This window comes from Lepidochelys kempii, chromosome 6 (genome assembly GCF_965140285.1).
Source record: "Lepidochelys kempii isolate rLepKem1 chromosome 6, rLepKem1.hap1, whole genome shotgun sequence".
NCBI lineage: Eukaryota > Metazoa > Chordata > Testudines > Cheloniidae > Lepidochelys > Lepidochelys kempii.
This window is the reverse complement of record NC_136385.1, coordinates 14,798,479-14,826,238: the sequence shown is the minus strand read 5'-3', so window position 1 is coordinate 14,826,238 and position 27,760 is coordinate 14,798,479. Positions and strand designations below refer to the sequence as shown.

At 58.2% G+C, this 27,760-nt stretch overlaps 2 protein-coding genes across 3 annotated transcripts in view; both read left to right on the top strand.

Moving 5' to 3' along the window:
* The first annotated feature begins 382 nt into the window (after nt 1-382).
* On the top strand, nt 383-7,912 carry GPR152 (G protein-coupled receptor 152). Its single transcript, XM_073350588.2, has 2 exons — nt 383-465; nt 4,429-7,912. Exon 2 carries the CDS (start codon nt 4,476-4,478, stop codon nt 5,430-5,432), a length of 957 nt encoding a protein of 318 aa, XP_073206689.1. The 5' UTR covers nt 383-465; nt 4,429-4,475; the 3' UTR covers nt 5,433-7,912.
* Nucleotides 7,913-8,548: 636 nt separating this feature from the next.
* LOC140912448 (coronin-1B) overlaps nt 8,549-27,760 on the top strand; it is a 29,257-nt gene continuing 10,045 nt past the window's right edge. Inside the window, exons 1-11 of one of the 2 annotated variants that reach the window (XM_073346860.2) lie at nt 8,553-8,740; nt 10,772-10,974; nt 11,497-11,619; nt 11,870-11,999; nt 14,442-14,623; nt 15,117-15,236; nt 15,738-15,842; nt 16,073-16,218; nt 16,388-16,445; nt 16,791-17,069; nt 17,915-18,897. In XM_073346860.2, coding sequence (XP_073202961.1) covers nt 10,774-10,974; nt 11,497-11,619; nt 11,870-11,999; nt 14,442-14,623; nt 15,117-15,236; nt 15,738-15,842; nt 16,073-16,218; nt 16,388-16,445; nt 16,791-17,069; nt 17,915-18,040 — 1,470 coding nt within the window. In that variant the 5' untranslated portion in view covers nt 8,553-8,740; nt 10,772-10,773 and the 3' untranslated portion in view covers nt 18,041-18,897. Of the gene's footprint in view, nt 8,741-10,771; nt 10,975-11,496; nt 11,620-11,869; nt 12,000-14,441; nt 14,624-15,116; nt 15,237-15,737; nt 15,843-16,072; nt 16,219-16,387; nt 16,446-16,790; nt 17,070-17,914; nt 18,898-27,760 lie in introns of those variants that run through there. The other variant, XM_073346859.2, reaches the window with a different exon arrangement.

The following is a 27,760-nucleotide window of genomic DNA, read 5'->3' as shown; positions in this document are numbered from 1 at the left end:
GCCTGTCCCTGCTGACACGCACTCCTAACCCCGTGAATTCCCCACCCCGGGCTGGCAGGTGCCCTGTCCTGTCCACAGGGGCCATCCTTGGGCTTTCACTTGACGGAGTCTGCAGCCATGGATGAAGCTAGCTGAGCAGGTGAGGACAGGCTCTAAGGCCGGATGTCATCTCTTCCCAATCCAATTGGTCCCAAGGGGTCTGTGGCTTGGGGCTGGGGCCTGGAGTCGGGCTGCAGCAAGCGCTAGCTGGACTGCCCCCGGTTGAATGATATCTGCCTCCCCACCCCACTGGCTTGCATCATACCCCCACCCCTCCCCTGCTGCTTCCTCCCTTGCCACCAGTATAAATCAGCTTCCTGCTCCTACTGGCTCTCATCCGTCTCCAGAGACGGGGCAGCGATTGGACACCAGGCGGGGGCTCGCTTCATCCTAACCCCTGCCTGAATCTCACTGCAGACACTTCGGGTAGGTCCTACTTTATCCCCCCTTCCCGTGGGTGACCTCCCAGCCTTTGGTGGCAGCTTGCAGGGGGGCATTGAGACTAACGCTTCATGAATGGCACTAATTAGCTGGCACCAGACCCTGCCTGGCTGGCTCTGCAGCCTGGTCCTGCTCTGACAGGCTGGCCATGACCAGAGACTGTGTGACTGATGCCCAGGTGGCCCTGCCCATGGTCTCCATCTCTAGGCTGGACGGTGCATCTTGGCATCGGTGGGCACTTGGCTCCGTGCCAGCATCAGGGGGGAAAATATCTTCTCCCAGCCTCAGAGTCAGGACTTGGGGAGAGCCCTGGCCCAGGAGACAAGTTCTTCTGGGTCTCAGCCCTTTGGTGCCAGTCTGGGCAGAGGGGCACTGGGGGCAGAGCCCAAGCCCCAGTGCCATGAGCTGCGTGTCATGGCAATGTCCATGCCCACCAGGCTGTGGCTGTGTGCCGTGGTGGTCAGAGGGAGCCATCCCTTCCCTCCCTGGCTCTAGGCAGAGTCTCTCTTTCTCCCTGCCACTCCATCCCTACCCCCTCCAGTCCTGTCCGTTTCCCCAGGGGCAGTTATGGGGCCTGATTCCCCATGGAGTGACCCTGGAACAGGGCAGGCAGGCAGCACAGGGGGACAATGACTGGTGTGGGTGCAGGGATGGATAGCAGCCACCCTCCTGGGCAAACCGTCTGCTGAGCTGGCCCCCTTTCCCAGAGGAGGGGAGCAGTAGGGTCTGGGTTCCTGATTGCCCCCCTGCAGGGGTATCGGGGAGGTGCTAAGGGGTCATTAACCCCAGTAACTTCCATGGGGCGGCTCTGATAGGGCATAGGGTGAGGCCTCCAGGGCATGTTCTGTGAGCTGGGGGTGGGGGGGCAGATGGCAAGAAGCGGTCCCCAGGCCTGGCACAGATGGGCCCTCCACCCAGATGCAGTGAGGAATGAGCGGGCGCTGGGTAGCCGGGGCTGGTGCCCTCAGCAGCAGCTGCAATGCCAATCAGATCTGCCCCACCCTCTCTCTGGGAGAAGCAGGATGGGCTGAGAGTGGGTGCGGGGAGAGCGGACCCAGCCGCAGACCGAGGGAAAGGGACAGCGAGATGTGGGAGAGGAATCCCCATCCCGACCCCTCCTGCTCTGGCTCAGGAAGGTGGCCCCGCCCCGAGATGGGGAACCCCTGCAAGCCACCCTTTGGCACCCTCCCCATCCAGAAGCTTGTGCCTCCTGCTGCTGCAGGCCTCCCACTGCGGGCACAGGAGACCTCACTCAGCACAGGGGCAGGGCAGCCCCTGCTGTCCAGAGGGGGAAACTGATGCACAGTGCTCATCCCGCACATAAGCAGCAGAGCTGGGGAGAGGACCCAGGAGTCCTGACCACACCCTCCCCCCACTCCTAACACCACTGTTTGCTCACTGTTAGTGGCGAGGTCTCTCTGTTCTCCATACCCTGGGCACCCCCTCACTGGGCCAATCCCTGGTCTATGCTGGTCTATGCTGCCCCCAGTGGGAGGGAGGGAGGGGTCAGAACCATTCTGTACTGTCCAGCTTTGAGGTAATTAGAGCAGCCCTGAGGCTCCACAGCCTGGCACACCTAGGGCAGGTCTCAGATCAGGGCCCCGCTGTGCCAGGGGCTGCACAGGGTGAGAGACACTCCCTGCCCCAAAGAGCTCATGGCTTAACTAGACAAAGGACGGCTCATCATTCCCTATGGTTGCCTGTGAGAGAGGCAGGCATTGAAGCCAGATCTCCTGGGTCCCAGTGTCTCAGCCACAAGCCCAGCTTCCCCATCACGCTGTCTGGAATGGCTTATGAGACTGTGAGTGCCAACCTCAGGGCAGGCTGTCAAACACAGAGCAGACACCCCAAACTGGTGGAGTGTCTATCATTAGATTTCACCAGCCAAGTTCCAGATGTAGTCTCCTGGATCACTATACCAGTCTTACCTCGGAGTCACAGACAGTCCCTCAGACTCTCCACTCTATCTTGCCACTCGGACAAACTGGGCTTAGTGATAAATGGTCACTAACACCAAAAATCACAGGTTGCTCCCAGTCCCAAGAGACTGGTCACTTACCCCAGATCAATTGGTACCGTAGGTCTTACACCAAAGACAACGCCCTATAGTAAACTATCTAAAGGTTTATCAACTAGGAAAGAAATAAGGGAGTTATTTACAGGCTCAAGCAAAGCAGATGTAAGCAGAGTCTGAATGAGCTCTCCCCTGACATCTAGTGGTGAACTGTGGAAAAAGAGTTCAGAAGCAGATCTCGTTTGCATGGGCACACCCACCCTGCCTTGGTGCTCAGCATGATGGGATTGCTTGTGCAAATGATCATTTGTGGCTAGTGTTGGATCCGCAGTCTCCTTGTTATTGGGGCAGGAGTAATAAAGGGTTGTTATCCTTGTTGTGTGAACCTAGGACAGCAGAACTGTACCTGGCCTACCCCGATGGAGGTTGGCCATCCCTGGTCTAATACTTAAACCTAGGTATCAGTGATTTCAGCTCTGCAGCCTGTAGTAACACTCTCTAAATCAGCTCTTTTATCATACCATGGAGAGAAAGAAGGACAAATGATTTCTACACCCCATAACCAGAATCCAGCATGTACAATCTCGCTGCCGCCGAGAGCTAGAGAGATCCAGAGGGGTCTCCCCCCACTGCTGGGATACAGGGCCTCCGAGGGGTTCAGATTAGAAAGATCAGTCACTGCCTTGGGGAGAAATACCTCGATCAGCTGCCAGGCCGGCAGACATGAGTCTGTCTAAACATGGAAGGAGGCACTGAGGAGAAACTGAGTCTCCAAACTAGGCTCTGCACACAGTGAGGCCCAGGGTTCCATATGTGCAGTGGCAGGGAGTTCGACAGGACCCATTCACAGTGCCATCATCCTATGGGAGCATGGCTGCTTTGAGTGAGCATCTCCCTGGGATCCCCGGGGGGACATATCCCGTGGGTAATGCATTTACAGCTATCTGTGTGGCTGTACAGCCAGGCAGCTATGCTCCAGTTGGAACCTTTTCACATCAGCCCCCAGCCAAAATAAGACAGGCTGCAACGTCCCTAGGCTAGGACAACCTCTGCTGGCCAGGGAGCAATTTGGGCCAACATGGCTATTTGAGTACCACAAAGAGAGGGCTGTGGGTTGGCAAAGCAGCCCAGTGGATCAGGACTCAAGAGGGCAGGGCTCCATTGCCATCTCTGCCACCAAATCAGTGGGTGATCTCGGGTAAGTCATTTCCCACCTCTCTGTGCCTCAGTTTCCCCTCTCCAACTGTGTCTGTCTGCATTGTTTAGATTGAGAGGTTTTTAAGGGCAGGGACTGGCCATCTGCACAGTGCCTGGTTCAGTGGGGTGCAGATCTCAGCTGGAGTGCTAGCACGATGCTATTGACAAGCATTCCTAATCCCGACTGCTACTCTGTAGGGACCCCAAAGGGACTGGCAAACCAGCTAATCCCACAGGCATCAGAGCAACAAGGGTGGCACTGTTGGACAGAAACCCCTGTGGTGCCAAAGCTATACAGGATCCATGACAGGAGCAGCTGGCTTTAATGAAGCAGCCAGGAATAGGACCCAGGAGTCCTGACCTCCCCCACCCCCAACACTCCCTTCTCAGAACATGTGCCAGCCTCTCCCTGACAGTGAGTTGGGGAAAATTCCCCCTGGAGACAAGGGTGTGATTACTGTTCCTAGCACTTGGAGAGCCTGTGAGAGACAGGCCCTCCTGCAAAGAGCTGTCAAGGTATATAGACTCAGAGTGATGAAGGGAAACTGAGGCACCAGGGGGAAGTTATTTGCTTAAGGTCACCCAGGCCAGTGGCAGAACTAGGTCTCCACCTGGTGCTCTAGCCACTGGACCATGCTTCCCCTGCAGGAGAGGAAGCTGGCAGTGCCCATGTCCTAGGGGCAATGGCTGGGTGAGAGGCCCTGCCCTGATTCCTTCCATGTCCCTTCCATTGGCAGGCTGGCCCGCCTGGTGCTGCCCATGCTGAGACTGCTTGGAGGGGTGGATGGAGCCATTTAACACCTCGCACGCCAATGGGACGGAACCCTTTATACCGGCATCATGGCAGGCAGCCTTCCTGATCGGCACGCTGGGCATCGGGCTGCCAGCCAACACCTTCATCATCTGGCTGACAGGGTGGCGGCTGCAGCGCCGGGGCCTGTCCGTCTTCATCCTAAGCCTTGCCACCTCTGACTTCCTCTTCCTCTCCGTCACGGTCACGCAGATCATGGAGACCCTGCAGGGCGACAGCTGGGTGCTGGGCGCCCCCATGTGCCGCCTGCGCCACTTCCTCTATGACTTGAGCTACCACTGCAGCCTCTTCCTGCTGGCCGCCCTCAGCGTGGACCGCTGCCTGCTGGTGCTGCTGCCCCTCTGGTACCACTGCCACCGCCCCCTGTGTCTCTCCAGCTACATCTGCCTTGGTGCCTGGCTGGTGGCCGCCCTGCTCAGCATCAAGGGCTTTATCTTCGCCGACGTCGTCCTGTGGCCGGACGGCGTGCTCGCCTGCAGCAACATCCGAGGCAAATACGAATGGCCCCTGCGCCTCCTGGAGGTGCTGCTAGAGGGACTCTTCCCCTTCACCATCATGGTGATCACCCATGCTGCCACCTTGGCCCGCACCTTCCGGCGCCACACTCGGCCCCCCAGCCAGTTCTACCGCATCGTGGCCGCCACCCTGTCGGCCTATGTGCTGCTCAACCTCCCTTTCCAGATCATCCAGCTGCTCTTCCTGGCCTCCTGGGAGCACGAGGAGTTCAACAGTCGCATCTTCCCCTTCATGGTCTACTTCGGCTACCTGATCAACCTCAACAGCAGCATCAATCCTCTCATCTACATCTTCTTCGGCTCCAACGTCTGCATGGGCTGCAGCCGCTACACAACCTCCTCCCTTGCCATGGCCCTCACCAAGGAGCAAGGGAAGAGTCCTGGGGACACACCCAGCAAGTCCTTCTCAGCCTAGCCCTGCCAGCAAGGCTAAGCTCCATGGCCCAGCCCCTGCTCTGGCACAGCTCCAGTCACCAGTTGAGTGGTCACTGGCTCCCCTGACAGGGCCCGGCCACAAGGAGGGGGGTCTGTGCACAATTGTAGGTTTACTATGTAAATGGATACAAGGTGGGGCTTGGTCAGGGACAACCAGCTCCAGGTAGCCACCAGGGGAAGTCACACCAGTGCTAAGGCCCAGTTTGCCCCCATATTTTCCCAACCTAGACAAGCTCCAGCGGGGACAGATCCTCAGCAGATGCAAACCAGGCCCAGCTCCACGTGCAGGTCAATGACCTGGGAACACCAGGCCCTAGGCAAGGCAATGTAAACACTGACGTGGCTGCAGCTGCCAACCCATAGGTGCCAGGAAACACTGCGGGGAAGGGGACTCTGCCCCTTTGGGACTATTTGTGCCTGGCAATCTTGCCTTTAGGTGTGCCTCCCAGATCACTGTGTTTTAATACAGTGGCTGTTCTGCACACTACAGCTAGCTACCCAGCACTGAGGGTACAGGTGCCCCCCTAACTCTGTCCCCTAGGGCCCCTGCAGCCTGACCATTCTGACCTGCAGAAAGCAGGCCCAGTCTCCTCTTCGCACACATGACTATGACACAGAAGCTGCAGTCCAGGTGTATGCGGGGGATGGAATTAGAACCACACACCTGAATGGTCAGAATTAAGGCCATGGGGCTGCCTTGGGGATCCCCACCTTCCCACACCCACCAGGGGGCAGGTACTGCTCCCCCCTACCGCTTCATGGGGGCAGGACACCCCATAGAGGGCCACACCCCACGGCTTTAATTCTGACCCCTTGGGCCTGTGGTTCTTTAATTCTGACCTTCTGAGCTGTGGGGGGCCACACACACACAGCTCCTCCTCAGTTGCCTCCAGCAGGGTGTCCAGTGTGTGGGCCTGGCTGCCCACCAGCACCTCCTGCTAGGGACTCAGAGCCACCTTTTGCCCTCATCAGGAGGGAGTGGGGTAGAAGCGGTGCCCTGGAGATGCGCTGAGCTCATGTCAGCCTAGGGGCTCTCAGGTGAGTGACCGCAGGTAGGGACATGGGGGATCAAGGGGAGAAGGGTTCCCCCTGCTGAGTAATCTCAGCCACACTGACACAGAGGTAGGGGGCTGAAAGCTGCATCACAAGGTGTTGGAGGGGGAAGTGATTTTCTCCTACCCCCAGCCAGGGGCACGCCCACATTTCCAGGGAGCTAAGTGCATAGCAAAAGGGGGATCCATCCGGGGCCTTGGGATCCAGACCCCAGTTAGTGTGTATCTGCCCAGTGACCCCAGTAGGAAGAGAGAGGAGCTGCAAATTCATTCCTGGAGTGAAGAATGAGGAAGCAGGACAAGAACTCCCCTTTCCCACGCAGGCCACTGGCAGAAGTGATTGAACCCGTGACCTAGGGAGCTAAAAACATAAGCCTCTACTGCTTGAACTAATCCCCCTGCTCTGGGAGTGGATGGGTCACTACAAAAAGTAATTTTCCCTCCCTTGGTATTCACCCCTTCTTGTCAACTGTTGAGAATAGGCCACTTCCACCTTAATTGAATTGGCTCGTTAGCACTGACCCCCCCCCCCACTTGGTAAGGCAACTCCCATCTTTTCATGTGCTATAATATATATTCTGCTTATTGTATTTTTCACTCCCTGCATCTGATGACGTGGGTTTTAGCCCACGAAAGCTTATGCCCCAATCAGTTTGTCTCTAAGGTGCCACAAGGACTCCTCCTTGTTTCTGCTGATTCAGACTAACGCAGCTACCGCTCAGGAACTTGCCCCTGCTCTGTTAGCTACAGATGGAGCAGGCCCAGCAAGCTGTAGCGAAGGCCCAGGCACCCCAGCAAGAGCAGAGCACCAGGCAGAACGAGCCTGAGTGACAATAGCTCCCCTCAGTCCGATTCCACTCCCCTCCTTGGGGCCGCATTCTGCCCCCACAGGCCACTGGTCACCTCCTACAGTCGCAGTTGCTGATTCTTTACGGGCCCCTCTCAGGGCTCCTTTTACCCAGCGGTGCCAGGTTAGGGTGGGGACCTCATCTGTGTGTGCCTTCTGGGCTGCAAGGAGAGTGTGATCACCCATTGTATTTGCTGTGCTGCCATGTCCAGCACCAGTGGATTTGGTGGCCATGTGGCTTGGGGTGGCCTGTACAGATGCTGCTTGGCTACCTGCTGCACCCCATATGCTAGCAAGCTTTTGCTCTGCTCTAAGGCCGCTGCGCCAGTCCAGCTAGGGACAGGGAAGTGTTAAAGCTGCTGTCACCCCATGAGAGGAACATCCTGGCCCGGGGAGCATGTCTGACAGCCCACTGCGGGTCTGCCCTCTGTTGGCCCAGGCTCCGCGAGGGGTGCTGAGACAGACCTGTGGCCGTACGTCCTGCACACTCAGCGCCCTCCCCAGCCCCACACATATGTGTTTGTGTGATGTCGCTTGTCCTCTGGTTTTATTAAATGTGTTCCTGGAGAGGGCGTTCTGTGCTTCTTTGGGGACCCCTGCAAAGGGGCATGGAGAGCCATATATCTGGATGGGAGCTGGTGTCCCCTGGAGGGGAAAAGCCCCGTGTCCCATTCCTTGCCCCGCTGAGCCAGCCAGTCTCCCGCCCTGGGGCCAGATCAGGGCCTCCGCTGCCAGAGGGAAAGGCCCCATGTCCCATTCCCTGGTCCCGGGAGCCAGCCAGACCCCGCCACCCGCTGGCCTCTCTCTCCCGCTGGTTTGACCGGGGGAGCCCAGAAGGGGGTGCTCCATCTCCTCAGTCCCCGGGAGGGGGGTCACAGCAGTCAGGCCCAGCCCCGCATGGGTGTCTGAGATGACAGGCGTGCATCCGGTGAAGTGAGCTGTAGCTCACGAAAGCTCATGCTCAAATAAATTGGTTAGTCTCTAAGGTGCCACAAGTCCTCCTGTTCTTTTTGAGATGACAGGATCCATCCTCACCTCCCTCTGGCTCCCCTGAACTGGCCCATCCATGTGACCCATCACTCCCGGTCCTGGCCCATCCCCCCCGTTGGCCCATCCCCATTCCCCGCCCCCCAACCCCCTTTGGCCCATCCCCCCATGTTGGCCCATCCCCATTTCCCCCCTCCCCCCGCTGGCCCATCCCCACCCTGGAGCTGACCCCCCCGCGGCCCGGGGCGGGCCGATCTCGGCGCAGCCAGTCCCAGGCCTGGCCCGGCCCGGCCCACGCAGGTGAAGGGAGCGGCCTCCCCCGCTACTTCCTGCCGGCCCGGCGCGGCGCCTCCATCCGCCCGGCAGCGGCCCCGACCGCCAGCGCCAGCGCCAGCACGGCCGGTGAGTGCGGCCCCCTGGTGGGGGGGCGCCGGGGTTGGGGGGCCCAGCCCCGGGCTGGGGGGGCCTCGCTCACGCTCCGGGCCGGGCCGGGCCGGGCCGCCGGCGTTGGTGTCCGTGCGGCGGGGTGTACGGGGAAGTGGGAAATGAAAATCCTGCGGGGAAATGGTGAAATCGGGGGGCAGGTTACAGTGTGCTTCCCACCCCCCCCCCGCCCCACCTTCAGTTTCGGCCCTCTGCCCTGAGCAGAGTTCATGGCATTTTGCCCTCCCGTCTCTAAGATGTGCCCCCGCCCCCGCCCGGCTGGCTCTGGGGCGTGTCTGATTCCCAGGGCATCGGTTTCTGCTCCGGGTGGGAATCGGGAGTGATCCCCCCCTGCTCGAGAAGTGCGGGGCCGGGCTTCCCCCAGGCTGAATCCGGAGTGATCCTGCCTGGGGCCTCACCCCTGGGTGGTTCTGGGGCCAAGCTGACCCCTCTTTTTAGGGGGGCTGTTGAACGTGTGGGGGGGGGGTCTGAGCTGCATTTGCCCATCCCCATGGCATCTGACCCCCAATCAAAGAATATCAGGGTTGGAAGGGACCTCAGGAGGTCATCTAGTCCAACCCCCTGCTCAAATCAGGACCAATCCCAACTAAATCATCCCAGCCAGGGCTTTGTCAAGCCTGACCTTAAAAACCTCTAAGGATGGAGATTCCACCAGCTCCCTGGGGAACCCATTCCAGTGCTTCACCACCCTCCTAGTGAAATAGTGTTTCCTAATATCCAACCTAGACCTCCCCCACTGCAACTTGAGATCATTGCTCCTTGTTATGTCATCTGCCACCACTGAGAACAACCGAGCTCCATCCTCTTTAAAACCCCCCTTCAGGTAGTTGAAGGCTGCTATCAAATCCCCCCCTTGCTCATGTAGCCTCTGTGCAATGGGAAATACCACCCCGCCATCCCTGTTGATTTCCTCACCCAGGTCCTGTATCCTACCTTTTGTTCTGCCCCTAGGCACAGGAGGCCTTCAGGCCAGACCCTCTCTTGCCTCAGTTTCCTGATCCATTGGGGCTAATGATCCTGCCCTCACCCACCCACTCTAGAGTGCTGTGAGCCCAATACTCTGAGCAGGGACACCCACCCCCATGGCCCATTGGGCACCCTGGGCATTTAGATGAGAATGCTGTCCAAGAGGGGTGTTTGGTTTGTGTGATCTGAAATGGGGTGGGGGGGACATAGGCTGTGACCCTGGAAACCCCTGGACCATCTTCCTCTGCATCAGCATCTTGCTGAGAAGCCCCCAGCAGAGGGTGATCTAGCCAGGGGGAATGACCCTCTCCCCCCCAAAAACACCTCCTTCACCAAGATTGGAATTTAACCAGGGGGCTGTGAAGGGACCCATGTCTGTTTGTGCTAAGGACAGCGTGTCTGAGCCCTTTGCCCGCAAACCTAAAGATGATGCTTGGCTCATTGAATGGGGGAGCTGGTTGAGGGCTTCACCTTGTAAACAGAGCCCCTGGAAGGCTGGGTTTCAGCCCGAACCCAACAGGCCCCTTTGTCCTGCGAAGCTCGGGCTGATAAGGGAGGAATTCTGGGTTATTTTGTGGGGAGGTCTTGCCCTTTCCCATGAGCCTCATGCTCCTGGCTGTGCCCCAAGTGGTAGGATTGATGTTTCCCCGACATCCTGCAGATCAGAGTCAGGGGGGAGCCAGCCCCTACAGCCCGCACAAGGCTCCAGCAGCAGTTTCTAGGAGACCTTGTCTCCACTTCCCAATCCCGCCATGCTGTGGCACTGAATACTTCGTTCACTTCCTGCCCTAAACTCTTGTATAACATGGCTGTGCAGTTACAGCTGCCATGCTCCAACCCTGAGGCAGTTGCATCCTGGCATTGAGCAAGGGATCCTGTATATAAAGCAGTTGCGCTCCACCGCAGAGACAGCTGCCACTCAGCGTTGGATGAGGGGTCCTGTGCGTATTAAATCAGCTAGCGTGTCCCACCCAAGAAGTCGCTGCATTTCAGGCCTGGCCTCTCTGACTCTTGCCCCCCCAGCCATGTCGTTCCGGAAGGTTGTGCGTCAGAGCAAGTTCCGCCATGTCTTCGGGCAGCCCGTCAAGAACGACCAGTGCTATGATGACATCCGCGTCTCCCGCGTCACCTGGGACAGCAGCTTCTGTACTGTCAACCCCAAGTTCGTGGCTGTGATCGTGGAGGCCAGTGGGGGAGGAGCCTTTATGGTGCTACCAGTGCTCAAGGTGACTGGGGTAGCGGGGGGCAGGAGCTGAGTCCTACCAGCTCATTGCACTGGTGATACTAATGTGCTTTGAGCCTCAGGCGAGATGGGAATGGGGAGAGCTGTGGTTAGCCTTGGGGTAGAGAATGGGTCTGTGTGAGGGTCTATTTCCCCCCCCCCCCCCGGTGCTGCTTCCACCTGGCAATAAGGGGGACAGTGTAGTTGGGAAGGTGATGTCCTGGAATTTTGTAGTTCACAGATGTAATGAGTTTGTTCTCAACTGCATCACATGTGCATCCCTGAAAATATGCCCCTACACACACACACACACACACACACACCCAAAATCAACAGGATTGCAAGTGTATATAGGAGGAGCCCAGGGCTGGGATAGAAGGGAGCTGCGGGTTGGGACGGAGGGGCATTGGCAGAGCTGTGGGGGGAGCCAACAGCTCGAATAGCAGGGGAATGCGGGTCAGGACGGAGGGGCTCCGGCTGTAGATTGGGGAGGAATCTCCTGTGACTCTGCCCCTTCTCCCCCCAGACAGGGCGCATTGATAAGTCATACCCCACGGTGTGTGGGCACACGGGCCCTGTCCTGGACATCGACTGGTGCCCGCACAGTGACCATGTCATCGCCAGCGGCTCTGAGGACTGCACCGTCATGGTGAGAGGGCTGGGTGCAGGGGTGGCCGTATGTGGGGGAAGGGGTTGGGGCAGGGGCAGCCAGCTCTGTCTGGATTCGGTGTAATTAGCAATCTCTCTCCTCCCCATGTGTGTCAGGGCATGCCCATGGTGGCAGGTGGAGCAGATGCCCTGTGTCAGCCAAGAAGGTTCTCTGATGGGGTGAGGGGGCACAGTGGGGTGGGCTCTCTGGGGGGGGCACAGGCCCCCCTCTAACCTATGTGCCCTGACAGGTCTGGCAGATCCCAGAGAATGGACTAACACAGCCCTTGACAGAGCCTGTGGTAGCCCTGGAGGGGCACTCGAAGCGCGTGGGCATCGTCACCTGGCACCCGACCGCCCGCAATGTCCTCCTCAGCGCAGGTACAGCCTCCCCCTCCCCATGATTCTGGGGGGGGGCGGGGGCAGGGCAGGGTCCTGGCAGGGGGGCAGACGGGGCTATATGTGGAGGGCTCTGTACCAGATGACTGGTGAATAGTTAATGTAAAGCCTTGTTTGTTTGTTTGCTTTGGTTTTAAATGGCTCTGAAGCAATAAACCTAACTTCAATCCCAAGCAAATTAGTAAAGGGCAGGATTATCAGATGCATAGATGAGCACGATATGTTGGGGAGAGTCAACACGTTTTTTGTAAATGGAAATGATGCCTCACCAATCTACTAGAATTCTTAGGGGCTGGGGTGTCAACAATCGTGGATAAGGGTGGTCTAGTGGACTTGAACTTTCAGAAAGCCTTTGTCAGAAGTCTCTCACCAAAGGCTCCTAAGCAAACTGAGCAGTCATGGGATAAGAGGGAAGGTCCTCTCATGGATCTGGAACTGGTTAAAAGAGAGGAAGTAAAGGGTAGGAATAAATGGTCAGTTTTCACGGTGAAGAACACTGAGCAGCAGGGCCCTCCATGCATCTGTACTGTGTCCAGTGCTGTTCAGCATGTTCATAAGTGATCTGGAAAAAAAGCAAAGGAGGACGTGTGGCACCTTAGAGATGAACCAATTTATTTGAGCATGAGCTTTCGTGAGCTACAGCATCGGATGCATCCGATGAAGTGAGCTGTAGCTCACAAAAGCTTATGCTCAAATAAATTGGTTCGTCTCTAAGGTGCCACAAGTCCTCCTTTTCTTTTTGCGAATACAGACTAACACGGCTGCTGCTCTGAAACCTAGAAAAAGAGAAACTGAGGTGGCAAAGTGTGCAGATAATACAACATTACTCAAGATAGTTAAGTCTCAGGCAGACTGGGAAGAGTTACAAAGGGATCTCTCAAAACTGGCTGACTGGGCAACAAAATGGCAGATGAAATTCAATGTTGATAAATGCAAAGTAACGCCCATTGGGAAACATATTAACTATACATACAAAATGACAGGGTCTAAATTAGCTGTTACCACTCGAGAGAGATCTTGGGGTCATTGTGGATAGTTCTCTGAAAACATCCACTCAATGTGCAGCAGCAGTCAAAAAAAGCAAACAGATTATCAGGAACCATTAGGAAAGGGATAGATAATAAGACAGAAAATATCATAACGCCTCGATTTAAATCCGTGGTATGTCCACACTACAAATACTGCGTGCAGCTCTGGTCTCCCCATTCCAAAAAAAAATATTAGAAATGGGAAAGATACAGAGAAAGGCAACAAAAATAATGAGGAATCTGGACCAGCTTCCATATAAGGAGAGATCGAAAAGAGATAGCTAAGGGGGGATATGATAGTGGTCTATTAAATCATTAATGGTGTGGAGAATCGGGAAGTGTTACCAACTCCTTCACATAACACAAGAGCCAGTGGTCACCCAGTGAAATTAAGAGGTAGCAGGTTTAAAACAAACATAAGGAAGTGCTTCACACAACGCAGTCAAACCTGTGGAACTCATTGCCAGGAGATGGTGTGAAGGCCAAAAGTATAGGTCCATCAATGGCTATTAGCCAAGACAGTCAGGGACACAACCCCATGCTCAGAGTGTCCCTAAACCTCTGAGTGCCAGAAGCTGGCACTGGATGACAGGGGATGGACGCCTCAATAATTTCCCTGTTCTGTTCAGTCCCTCTGAAGCATCTGGCCATGGCTAGGATACTGGGCTAGATGGACCATTGGTCTGACCCAGTGGCCATTCTTATACTATCTGGAGTGGGGAGGGGCAAGGGGGATTACCCCCTTCTCTACCACCACCACCACCCCCCCGCTGTGATAATGTGGTGATCGTGTGGAACGTGGGCATAGCCGAGGGGTTGGGGGAGTTGTCTCTCGGGGTCGGGGTGTGATGGGCTGACTTACGAGGAGAGGCTGAGGGAACTGGGATTGTTTAGTCTGTAGAAGAGAAGAATGAGGGGGGATTGGATAGCTGCTTTCAACTACCTGAAAGGGGGTTCCAAAGAGCATGGATCTAGACTGTTCTCAGTGGTAGCTGATGACAGAACAAGGAGTAATGGTCTCCAGTTGCAGTGGGGGAAGTTTAGATTGCATATTAGGAAAAACTTTTTCACTAGGAGAGTGGGGAAGCACGGGAATGCATTACCTAGGGAGGTGTTGGAATCTCCTTCCTTTGAGATTTTTAAGATTAGGCTTGACCAAGCCCTGGCTGGGATGATTTAGTTGGTGCTAGTCCTGCTTTGAGCAGGGGGTTGGACTAATGACCTCCTGAGGTCCCTTCCAACCCTGATATTCTATGATTCTGTGACTGGTCCCCCCAGGCTGTGATAACGTGGTGATCATGTGAAACGTGGGCATGGCCAAGGAGCTGGGGGTAGGGAGTGGAGGGTTGAGGGAGCTGTCCCTCGGGGTCAGGGTGTGATGGACCAGTCCCCCCAGGCTGTGATAACGTGGTGATCGTGTGGAACGTGGGCACGGCCGAGGAGCTGTACCACCTGGACAGCATGCACCCCGACCTCATCTACAACGTCAGCTGGAGCCACAACGGGAGCCTCTTCTGCTCCGCCTGCAAGGACAAGAGCGTGCGCATCGTGGATCCCCGCCGAGGGGTGGTCGTGGCGGTACGGACCCCTCTGGGGCCCCCCAGCATGGGCTGCAGATGGTGGGACAGACCCACCCTGGACCCCAGACCCCCAGCTCCAAATGATGGCCCCTGGGTTCTTCCCTATCCTGGCAGCATTGCATGGGTTCCCCTCCCCTCCTGTGCTCTGCAGACCCATTCTGCCCCCTGGCTGAGTGTGGGGCCCAGAGGTGCCCTGGCGTGGGGGCAGGGTGTTAGAAGTCTGATCTGGGGAGTGGGGGGTATTTAAAGGCACCAGCTGCTCCCATCAGTGCTGATGTGGGGGTAAGTTTGTCCCTTCCGCCTGGTGGGTGGGGGGGGTGTGAACCTGACTCCTTTACCCCAGTGGAGTTGAAGTTCCAGGGGGGTGGTGGCGGCCCCAGGACCCTTCTTGCCATGCAGCACTTGGCGTGGGGGTGGGGAAGCTAGTGGTTGGGAGGGGGGCAGTGTGTCAGTCCGTCCCTCACCCTGCTGTCCTTCCCCTACTCCTCCAGGAGAAGGAGCGTGCACACGAGGGAGCGCGGCCCATGCGTGCCATCTTCCTGGCTGATGGCAAGATCTTCACCACAGGCTTCAGCCGCATGAGCGAGCGGCAGCTGGCGCTCTGGGACCCGGTGAGCTGGGGGCTTTGGGGATACAGGGGGCAGGCGTGCCCAGGAGGGTCCCCTGGGATGGGAGGTATGCCAGTTTGCCCCCAACAGGGCTGCATGGCACCGCCCCAGTGCGGAGTAGTGATGTCCTGGCCTCCCTGCAAGGCCCTGGATTGCTGACCCAGGATCTCCCACTACCAGCAAGGCCAGGAGCCAGTCTTGCCCGCCCACATCCACTTGGGGCCAGGGATCCATCGTTGGCAGCTGTACTGGAGGAGAATAACGCTGGAGAGGGGCAGCTGGGCTCCCTGGTGGCTGCTGCCTCTGCTGGCTTCCCCCAGTCTGTCCTCCATGAGGGTGAGATCCCAGAGGTGGATTCTTCTTGACCCCAGACCTACAGACATGCTTCAGGGCTAATATCCTGGCTTTGGCAGGGCGGAGGGTTCTCCGGATGGGCGGGATCTGGGTGCGGGGCCTATCCTCTCCATCACCAACTCCTCTCCTCCCTTCCCCATCCCACTGCAGGAGAACCTGGAAGAGCCCATGGCGCTGCAGGAGCTGGACTCCAGCAATGGAGCCCTGCTGCCCTTCTATGACCCCGATACCAATGTCATCTATGTCTGCGGCAAGGTAGGGGTCCAACCATCAGGGGGAGGTCCTTCCCCTGCTGACCCCAGGCTAATGCTGTTAGGAGCAGCCTGTGGCCACACATAGAAGGGGCTGGTACCAGCTTGTGCTGATCCACACAGGGCGAGGATGGGTGGGGGCAGGTGGCACTGCCAGTGTCCATGGGGATTCTGTGGTGTGATGATGCCCATATGCCACCCCCCATTTCTCTCTGCCTCCCTCTTCCCCCACAGGGGGACTCAAGCATCCGGTACTTTGAGATCACAGAGGAGCCACCCTACATCCACTTCCTGAACACCTTCACCAGCAAGGAGCCCCAGCGCGGCATGGGCTGGATGCCGAAGCGGGGTCTGGACGTCAGCAAGTGTGAGATTGCCAGGTGCGGGCTCCTGAAACGGGGCATGTGGGGTGGGGCTGGCACTGATAGAGGGATTGGGGGTGACTGGCGGGCGGGGGATGGGGGGCAGTGATCCTGGAGATGGGGGTAATCTAGAGGGGATGGGGGGTGACTTATGTTCCGCTAACTCCTATGCTCCCCAACTGTGCAGGTTTTACAAGCTTCATGAGCGCAAGTGTGAGCCCATCATCATGACAGTGCCAAGGAAGGTGAGTGCCTGGCACAGCAGAGGGAGGGAGATTCTGTGTGTGGGGGTCAAACTTTGGGTGGGGGGCATCCCTGTTCTGTGCCCTTCCTTGGTAGCAGGGCTTGATGCAGAGCAGTGGCTGCAGCATGTCCGGTTGGAACGCCGCTGCTGCCCCTCAGAGGAAGGAGCTAACTCCCCCGCAACAAAGCTCCTTTCCAAGCCAGCGTCTTGGAGTTGGGAATCCCCAGCCTCAGCTCTTGCTGGCCATGGGGCTGCCCATAGTAGGGGGGCTGCCTCCTCCCCAGTGGCTGGGAGTTCCACAGGCTGGTGCTGCATGGCTGACCCCATGTGCGTGTCTCCCTTGCAGTCGGACCTGTTCCAGGACGACCTGTACCCAGACACGGCTGGGCCAGATGCAGCCATGGAGGCTGAGGAATGGGTGGCCGGGAAGACAGCAGGCCCTGTGCTGATCTCGCTACGCGAAGCCTACGTGCCCAGCAAGCAGCGGGACCTGAAAGTCAGCAAGAAGAACGTGCTGCATGAGAGCCGCCCAGCTCCCATCTCCAGCACCGGCAGTGCCACGCGCCTCAGTGCCACGGCTGCGCCTGCCGCGGTACCCAGCATCAGCATCAGCACCGCCCCCGGGGTATGTACAGCATCCCACTGCTCTCCTCACCTGGGTTCGAGCCTGCTCAGCCCCACCCTGTGACACAGGTGGGAGGAGGAGCCTGTGCTGCCTGGCCCTGCTCTGTGGTGCTGCGGCTGCACCGCCGACCCGGGGCTGGGGCCGCTCCAGCCGCAATGCTGGGCCTGCGCCTTCAGAGGCGGGTCGGGCCCGGCGGGGCGGCTGGCCGGTGCTTTGGGGGTTGGGGCGCTAGCTTGGGGCAGGGGCCAGCGGCCACGGTGGGGGCTGGGCTCTGGTGGGTGCGGAAGGGGTGGAGCCTCAGGTGGGTAGGGCTGGGGGGCTAGCCTCCCCAAGTCAGTGGTTCACCCACCGTCCATGGGGTGGGGGGCCTGGGCTTTGACCCCATGGTTGATGGTCTGTCTGCAGGGTGGCGGGCGGGTGAGGGCCTGGGCTCTGGCCCTGTGGCTGATGGTCGGTCCGTCTGTCTGCAGGGTGGCAGGCGGGTGGGGGCCTGGGCTCTGGTCGGTCGTTCGGTCTGCAGGGTGGCGGGCGGGTGGGGGCCTGGGCTCTGGCCCTGTGGCTGATGGTCGGTCCGTCTGTCTGCAGGGTGGCAGGCGGGTGGGGGCCTGGGCTCTGGCCCTGTGGCTGATGGTCGGTCGGTCGGTCTGCAGGGTGGCGGGCGGGTGGGGGCCTGGGCTCTGGCCCTGTGGCTGATGGTCGGTCCGTCTGTCTGCAGGGTGGCAGGCGGGTGGGGGCCTGGGCTCTGGCCCTGTGGCTGATGGTCGGTCGGTCGGTCTGCAGGGTGGCGGGCGGGTGGGGGCCTGGGCTCTGGCCCTGTGGCTGATGGTCGGTCCGTCTGTCTGCAGGGTGGCGGGCGGCTGGAGGAGGTGCTGCAGGAGCTGCAAGCGCTGCGGCTGCAGGTGAAGGAGCAGGGCGAGCGCATCAGCAGGCTGGAGGAACAGCTGAGCCGCATCGAGAACGGGGATGTCTAGGGTGGCTGGCGAGGGGGAGGGGCATGGCACCACCTTCCAAGGGATTGCATAAACCAGGGTTTTGACTCTTCACCTCGGATCTGCCAGTAACCCCCCTCCCGAGGTGAGGGGGGCCCTGGGCCCCACTCCCACCTCTCCCCTTCCTGCTCTGCCGTGGAGAAACTTTTCCCTTTTTTATATGGCTGACCAAAACACCCCACCTCTTAAAGGAGTGGGTGGTTCGTGTGCCCCCCCTCCCCCCTTGCCTTAGGCAGCGTTGCCCTCTCCTGGAAGCTCCTCTCACTCTGGACAGGGTCACTCACCCCAAGAAGCTGATGTGCTGAGGGGTGGCTTCCTGCCTCTGTCTGCCCCTGGTGGGGAATGATGCTGGGTTCAGCTCTGTCCTTTTCTTCCCAGCCCTATGCAGGGGCCCCTCTCTGCCTGCGCAACCCCCTCCTCTCCCAGCACAGGTCCTGGCTTTAGAGGAGCCAAACACTAAGCTCCACCTCCATCCACACCCCTGCTGCTGGCCGAGGTTGGGTGCAGCCTGGCCCCGCCCCCCTCTTCCCATGCCCATGGGAACACAGGGGGCAAGATCGGTGGGTCGCTGTGCTCAGCTTTCCCCTTTAAATCAGACTTGGGTCTGCAGCTGCCACCACCATGCCAGTGCAGTGGGGTTGGAGTAGGGCACATCCCTGGTTTTATGTGACTGTGCCCTCTTTAATAGCCACGGGGGGGCAGTCATAGGAGGGACCATTCAGACCCAGCAAAGTGGCTTCTGCCTAGATGCAAATAAGGAAAAGAGAAAAACCACATGCAGAGCCCTGTGCAGGGCCAGATCTATATTTTCATTCCAAATAAAAGGTCTTTATAATAAACCCTTGGGCTGGGCGTGTCTTACTGTGGGCCCCATGCTCCAGCCACTGCACCGGGGGGCTGGGCACCAAGAGCTGCAGCAGCTAACCAGGGCCCCGCAGGGAAACTGGGGCAGAGCGGGAGATAAGCAGGAGAGCTGGCTCAGGGGCAGACAGTGGGTATATACAAGACAGGAGGGGAGACCTTTGTACCAGCAGTGGGCACCTGATGCCCTGGGAAGGCAGCACCCAAATAGCTGTGCTAAAAAGAAATGGTTTGCTTTGCCCATTTGGGCGTCTGTAACTCACTGCCAGTGGACAGCACTAAAGTGCTTAGCCTGCTGCAAGGGCCTGCTCCACTGGAGAATGAAAACAGGCAGTGCGTTGCCAGGGGGCAGCCCCCCTCCTGCCACAGGCGCAGGTGGTAGCGGGGAGTGCGGGGGAACTAGAGCCTTCCTGCGGGGCTGATTATCCCAGCAGTGCCCACCTGGGGGCGTGGGGCTCCTGGGGGGGCAGCCAAGCAGGGAGGCTGCAGCGGGTGTCTCCTGATTTCATTTGTTGCTCTGGCTGGGCTGTTCCCCAGTCCCTGGGAGCTCTGGCACCATTTCCCCCTTTGGCTCGTGTCTGTTGCAGGGAGAGCTCAGCTCCAGCCCTGGGGCAGATCTAGCCCCCAGGGCAGTGTGCCCCCACCAATGCGGCTGGCAGAGATGCAGTGGCTGGCAACCATGTCATCCCCCTTTCTTCCCCCTCAGGGCCATGAGAACAAGGGGAAGAGATGGTTTCCCACCCACATGTTGAGCTCAGGGTCCTTCCTGTCACAGGCGCAGGCAGGGCCTTGCGGGGGAGACAGGAAACCAGTGGTTGGGGCTAATGAGCTGATACGGCAGCAGGGCTGGGGCAGGCAGGAAAGGAGGCTGCAGTGAGCACAGTGTGGTGCTGGGAGGTGAATTCAGGGCCCAGCTGCTCAGCCCTGAGCAGGGTCTCTAAGCAGTAGCCCATGTCTCCCTTGCAGCCATCTTACTTCCCCAGTGCAGCTACAGTTGTTTAACCCCCTGGGCAAGTCTGTCCTGTCCCTCTCCTGGACCTGTTAGAGGATAACAGCTTTCTACTGCTATCTGCGCCTGTTCTGTGCCCAGGGGAAGAGATGTGTGGTGGTGGTTTGACCGGCCTGAGAGGGGAAAAAGAGGAAATGAGCATCAGCCCCCAGCTGCTGTCTGTGGGCACCATCTGCCTTGCGCTCCCTACCTGTGGGAGCCGTTGAGCCGGAGGGGAGCCTGTGTGTGTGAGCTGATGGGATGGATATGGGATGATTGTGGATAGTTGAGCCCCACTTCCCCCAATTCCTGGAGAAGTTTCCTGTGCTCCACCCCAGCAATTTCCCATAGGCAGCACCTGGACGATCCTGGGCTTCCTCTGTGCCCTGCCTGTCTGCAGCTCCACCTTCTCCACATGGGCCAGGTTGGGCTGACAGAGGGCACAGCAAGTGGGTTGTACCCCATCCCCTACCAGTCACTGGTTCGAATCCAGCCCTGCTCGGGTGGTAGTGGAGTGCCCCTCTACTGGCTTTTGGACTACCTCCTTATGATGAGTTGGGTAGGCCTCAGTTCCCACGCCCTCAGCCACTGCCCAAATGGGCAAAAATGCCAAGGACCAAGCCCCCTTGCCCGAATCTTGGGCGGGGAGAGTTGGCTGCCTGCTCTGGAGGTGAATGAAACCTGTGGCCTATAAACAGTTGAGGGCTCGATGCAAATCAGCTGATTAATTTGCATAAAGTGCCCCCCCGCCCGATGGGGGCTGCACAGTCCTCGGCTGCTGTTGCAGCTGCTCCCCAGTGCAGCGGGCTGGATGGGCTGGCAGGAAACGCCCGCCCACGGCTGCGCGTCTCTGTTGCTCCCCGCCAGTCGCACAGTCCCCCACCCTGCCGGGAGCTGCCAGCTGCCATCATCTCGCAATGGTAAGGACCCTCTCTGGGGGCTGAACCCCCCCCCACCATCCCCAGGGCAGGAGGGGGGGGAACTCCCCCCTCTATCCCGGGGAGATGGGAAGCTAGAAGTTAGATAAGGTTAATGGGCTTCTTCCCCTGGCTCTGCCCTGGGCACCAGGCTGGGCCAGGTATGTTTGGAGGGAAACTAGGCAGGGGGCTGGTTTCAAGCCAGGATGTGAATGGCCTGGGGGGGCGTGGGGGGAGGGTAGAGATGCATGACACACACCACCACCATCACCCCCCCCCCCCCAACTGGGAACTCAATAGGGGCAGGGACTGGCCTGGGTCTGTATTGGCAACAGGTGGGGTGGGGCCCGGGTGGGGCCCTCCCCATACAGAAGCATTGGCAAAGGGCACGGTGGCTGCCACCTGATGGCCTCATGCCCCAAAGGGGAGGCCTGGCTGGAGCTGGAACTCTAGGGCAGTGGGATGGAGTATGGGGTATCCTAACCCCTCCCCCACCCCTGCCCAGGCCCTGCTCCCAAGGTCTGACACTCAGCCCAAAATTTGCCCCCCCCCCCTTTCCCACCTAGGTGAAGGGACCATGTACCGGGGGGGGTTGCCTGTGCCTTTACTGTGCCTCAGTTTCCCCTCTGTAAAATGGGAAGGAGATCTGTTATTGGGTCTGTGGAGGAAACAGCTGAGTAATGGCCACTGCTGACCCTGCCATTCCCTGTACCTCACCACAGGCAAAACCATGGGCAGATGGGCAAAGGCTGCTAGGAAAACCGCATCCAGAACAGCACGGGCCGCCCTGCTAACACCAACAGGCTCCCACAAAACCCACTGCTCCCTCCCCTCCCCTCCCCTGATCACTGGTCTGCTCCTCTTCCTCCTTCCCTGGGTCTCTATTCACTGCCCCTCCCCTTGAGAGCTGCTGCCAGCCCTCAGGAGCTGCTCTGGAAGTGGGGGGGGGGGGAGATGCTGTAATCCATAGCCCTGAAACATGAGGGGAAGGTGCCGGTGCTTGTGTGGTGCCCCCCAGCTTTGACTAGAGGCGTGCAGTCTCTGTGCGGAGGGGGGGGTTGTATTGGATGGGGGGGGGGTTAGTTGGAGCAGCTTGGCAGGTTGTGATCTGAGGTACCCTGAGCCCTGCTCCCCCGCTCCAATGTATGTGATCCCAGGACAGAGGCGCCTGTGGTGCATGAAGGCACCAGTCTGCTGCTTTCAAGGCTGAGTTCTGCAGTAGCCGGGCAGCGGGGTGTCTTGCCCTGGGACGTGGCCACGCTGTGGTGCCATAGATGCTTCAGGGGAATGGGCCAGGCGGGGAGATAACAGCCCTAGCATAGCTCAGCAGTGGCCAGGGTGGGCAGCTCCTAGTCGCTGTCGCAAAGAGAAGCTATTGGCCTGAAGCCCAACGAGCGCCGACCTGAGATGGGCGAGCGCCAGGCGGGGGTGCTGGGGCGTTGCTCAGAAGGCAGCTAGGTGGTTGCATGGCAGAGAGGCGGGTAACTTGGCGCTTCTGCTCCTGGTTGGCAGCGGGTGAAGTTTCGTCTCCCCCTGCCCAGGCAGACCACGAGCCAGCACAGGGCACCCAGCTCTCGGCTTGACAGCCTTCGGGCCATTTCCAGTCCATGGTCTGTAAAGACTCCATTTCTCAGCAGCCCAGCACAGTTCTCCTCCTCCCCTCGGCCCCCGCCCCCCCCCCCCCCCCGGTGCTGCAATGAGTTAGTGCTGGTGCCGCCCCTGCCTCTCGGGCTGGCCGCATGCCTACTCCACCTGGCCCAGCAAAGGCCCGAGCCACCTAAGACAGGAGAGAGCCCCAGCCAGACTTGCCTGCCCCAGTGAAGACAGGGCTGCTGTTCAGTGAAAGCAGAAGTGGAGCTGGGCAAAGATCAATTGCCCCCTCTGCCAAAGTTCCTGCTAGCCCAGCCTTAGGCTTCCCCCATGCGCAAGGCAGCTGCCCACGAGAGAGCTGGAGGCAGAGAGGCTTAGACAGCCTGGGGCATAGGGGCAGTGGAAGCTAAAGTGATAAAGCCCCATTAGAGGTAGGCCTTCTAGGCCCGCAAACGTTACAACAGACCCCCTGCAGCCCATTCTGCTCCAAGGGGCAGCCCCACCTCCTCTCCTGGCCCCCCCCCCCCACAGCCCTCAGTGTTAGGGGCTCCTGGGGCAGCTGCCCCTGCCCCCATCCCAAGCAGCTCAGCTTTTGGCCCTGCTCCCTTCCAGCCAGCTGGGATCTCCTGCCCCTCTGGGCACTGGCCAGGGCCCCGTGGGGCTGGCTGAGCCCCCGTGGCTGGCAGTGCGGTGGGCTTAGGGGCCATGGGAGCTCAGCAGAGCAGCTGCTGGGTGAGGTACACCATCCAGTCCCACCGGGCCTCTCAGCCCCTGCACTGTTGGGAGCCCCACAGGCCCAGCACGGGTCAGGAGGGGGAGCGGACCCCACAAACACACACACACCACACCCCACACACACACACCCTTCCCTACTGCTCCATTTCATTGCAAGGAGTTCTCCCAAGGATAAATGACTACAAGTAGCAGGGGGACTACATCAAACCCCCACGCAAGAGGCTCAGACTAAATGTACATCACAAAGCCAGTCAAGGACCAGACGAACAGCCCATGGCAAAACAGCAGAGTCAAGGAGGTGTTAGCAGCAAAGAGGCATCCTTTATGTCAAACCCTAGTGAGGCTAACAGGAACGAGAAAAGCGTTAAGTGTGAAAGTGTAGCTAGGCAGGCGAAAAATTGAGCCACAGCTTGCTAAAGAAGCAAAAAATAACAGCATGCTTTTTTTTGAAGTACGTCAGAAGCAGGAAGCCTGCAAAACAGTCAGGAGATGATAAAGGTGCTAAAGGAGAACTCAAGGAAGACAAGGCCATTGCAGAGAAGCTAAATGAATTCTTTGCATCAGCCTTCGCTTCAGAGGATGTGGGGGATATCGTCCCATCCTACCCTGAAAGCTAGCCTTTTGGGGGGGAAATCTGAAGTACTGTCCCAAATTGATGTGTCAGTAGAAAAGGTTTTGGAACAAATTGATAAATTAAACAGTAATATGTCCCCAGGACTGGATCTTATTCACCCAAGAGTTCTGAAGGAACTCAAATATGAAATTGCACAACTACTAACTGTGGTATTGCTTCAATCAGCCTCTGTACCAGATGACTGGAGGATAATTAATGTAATACCAATTTTTAAAAGGGTTACAGAGGCAATCCTGGCAATTACTGGCCAGTAAGCCTAACTTCAGTATCGGGTAAATTGATTGAATCTATAGTAAAGAACAGAATTATTGGTAGAGTCCCTTCTGTAAAGGGAAATCATGCCTTACCAATCTATTAGAATTCTTTGAGGGTGTCAACAAATATGTGGATGAGGGTGATTCTTGGACTTGGACTTTCAGAAAGTTTTTGACAAGGTCCCTCACCAAAGGCTCCTAAGCAAACCAAGCAGTCATGGGATAAGAGGGAAGGTCTTCTCATGGATCAATAACTGGCTAAAAGACAGGAAACAAAGGGTAGGAATAAATGGTCAGTTTTCAGAATGAAGAGAGGTAAATAGCAGGGCCCCTGGGGATCTGTATTGGAACCAGTGCTGTTCAACATATTCATAAATGATCTGAAAAAGAAAGTGAACAGTGAGGTGGCAAAATCTGCAGATGATACAAAGTTATTTGAGATAGTTAAGTCCAAAGCAGACTGTGCACAGTTACAAAGGGATCTCACAAAACTGGGTAGCAACTGGGCAACAAAATGGCAGATGAACTTCAGTGTTGACAAGTGCAAAGTAATGCACACTGGAAAAAAATAATCCTGACTAGACATACAAAATGATGGGAGTCTAAATTAGCTGTTACCATTCAAAAATGATCTTGGAGTCATTGTGGACAATTATCTGAAAACACCTGCTCAATGCACAGCAGTGGTCAAAAAGACTAACAATGCTAGGAACCAGTAGGAAAAGGATAGATATTAACACTGAAAATATCATAATTACTATATAAATCCAGGGTACACCCACAAATCTCAGAAATGATCTGGTTGAACTGGAAAACATTCAGAGAAGGGCAACAAAAGATGATGGAGGGTCTGGAACAGGTTCCGTATGAGGAAAGACTAAAAAGTCGGGGGCTGTTCTGCTTAGGAAAGCGATGACTAAGAGGGGATATGATAGAGGTCTAGAAAATGAACGATGTGGAGAAAGTGAATAGAAAAATGTTATTTATCCTTTCCTACAATACAAGAACCAGGGGTCACCCAATGAAATTAATAGGCAGTAAGCTTAAAACAAACAAAAGGAAGCACTTCTTCAAACAATGCACAGTCAACCTGTGGAACTCATTGCCAGGGGATGTTGTGAAGGCCAAATGTATAACTAGGTTACAAAAATAATTAGATAAGTTCATGGAGAATAGGTTCATCAATGGCTATTAGCCAAGAGGGTCACAGATGCATTCCCATTCTCTGGGTGTCCCTAAACCTCTGACTGCCAGAAGCTGGGACTGGACGACAGGGGATGGTTCACTCAACAATTGCCCTGTTCTGTTCAGTTCCTCTGATGCATCTGGCCCTGGCCACTGTTGACAGACAGGATACTGGGCTAGATGGACCATAGCCTGACCCACTATGGTAGCTCTTTATGTTCCTATTCCTTGCTCCTCAGAGCCCCCTGGCAACATGGGTGACCCTGTGCCGGCTGGCAGGGCCCTGCCTGGCTGGCTATAGTTCTGGGAAGGGCTGCTCTCTGGGGCAGGGACAAGTGGGGCCCCATCCCTGCAGTGGTCAGCACTCTGGCCTGCTGCTCTAGGGAGTCAGGCTTGGCTCACACTGAGAGGCTGAGTTTGCTGAGCTGGGCCCAGTGCCAGCCCAGGGGGCTAGAGCTCGGAACAAGTGGGGGCTGGGCCCTGCAGCTGCTGCCAGCTGCAAAGCCACCTCTCGCACCACTGCTGTCACCGGCCTGACCGCAGCTTCCTGTTACCCTTGTCAGCCGGGTGAGGCCTGCACCCCCAGGAGCCACCCACACAGGCCATGTAACATGTGATACACACCACCCGCTGTCCACCCACCCCCGACACACGGCAGAGTGGGGAAGCCACACCAGAGCGAGACTCTCAGCCCCTGCAGGGCACTGAGAATGAGCTGAGCAGAAACCGCTCCCCTCCCCCGACACACACATGGCCTGGCAACCGACTGCGAGGGGCACGAGACCCGACAATGCACCATCCAGGCCTGCGCCCATCACCTGAGGGCGGGGGGAGGGTAAGGCACCCCCCCCACACACACACGTAAACACACTCACACACACACACACACCCCTGCCTAACTCCCCACCTAGTGCCAACCCGCAGCCACCTGCACCCAACTCTCCTCAGCCCTGCTAATGCCCCCCCAGTGCCAACCAAAGGCCCCTGTGAGCCACGTGCCCCCCCAGTGCCAACCAAAGGCCCCTGTGAGCTGCATGCCCCCCCAGTGCCAACCAAAGGCCCCTGTGAGCTGCATGCCCCCCCAGTGCCAACCAAAGGCCCCTGTGAGCTGCGTGCCCTCCCAGTGCCAACCAAAGGCCCCTGTAAGTCGCGTGGCCCCCCCAGGGCCAACCAAAGGCCCCTGTAAGTCGCGTGGCCCCCCCCGTGCCAACCAAAGGCCCCTGTAAGTCGCGTGGCCCCCCCAGGGCCAACCAAAGGCCCCTGTAAGTCGCGTGGCCCCCCCCGTGCCAACCAAAGGCCCCTGTAAGTCGCGTGGCCCCCTCCAGTGCCAACCAAAGGCCCCTGTAAGCCACATGGCCGCACAGCAGCCTAATTAGCGCTCAGGAAACCCCCAGCCCCAGACCTGCCGTGGCTAGGGGAGGGTTGATCCAAACCTGCAACAGCTGGGGCGCCCCTCCCCAGCCCCAACTCAGCCCCAGCCCAGACCTGCCTTGGCTGGGGCGCCCCTTCCCCGGCTCCACCTCAGCCCCAGACCTGCCGCAGCCGGGGGAGGGGCTCTCCTCGCTTGGCCCAAACCCAACCCCCAGCCTGAACCTGCCACGGCCCAGGGAGGGGCGCCTCTCCCCCACAGCCCAGGTGCTGCTGTGGGACAGAGAGAGCAGGGGGGAGTCCTCTCTCCCTGCCATAGCCCCGGAGCACCTTCCTGCACCCAAAACCCCTCACCCCGGCCCTGCTCCAGAGCCCGCACCCTCCCCTGCAACCTTCTGCCCCAACCCTGAGCCCCCTCCCACACTCAGAACCCCTTGGCCCCCCCCACCCCCACCACATGAATTTGTTATGTGCACCACATCACCTCCATATTGGTGCACATAACGTAAGATGGGTGGGAAAAATTAGAGGGAACACTGCTGGCAACCCACAGCCCCCTGCACCCACCTTGGGCTCCCCACATATACACCCTAATGACCCCCCCCCAGTGCCAACACACAGCCCCCTGCACCCAGTCCTGGTCTGCCTGCACACACCCAGCCTAATGGGTTCGCTGGGAGCCTCCCAGAATCAGGCTCTATCTCCTGGAGGCTACTGAAGCCAAATCAGGAGATTTTTGGCCCCTAAAAGTCCAGCTGCACAACGGGGCTAAGGCAGGCTCCCTGCCTACCCTGGGTCTGCACCTTCCCAGAAGTGGCCAGCACATCTCTGTGGCCCCTTGGGAAGGAGATCAGGGGGGCTGTCCCTGTGCTGACACCGCATCTCCCATTGGCTGGGAACTGCGGCCAATGGGAGCTGCAGGGGCAGTGCCTGCAGGCAGAGGAAGCATGCGGAGCCCCCTGCCCACCCCACAGGGGCCACAGAGACATGCCAGCTGCTTCTGGGAGCAGCTCGGGGCCAGAGCAGGCAGGGAGCCTGCCTTAGTCCTGCTGCGCCACTGACAGGGAGCCTTCTGACAAGGTAAGCGCTGCCTGGCCGGAGCCTGCATCTCTCACCCCCTCTCACACCCCAACCTCCTGCCTCAGCCCTGAGCCCCCTCCCGCACCCAAA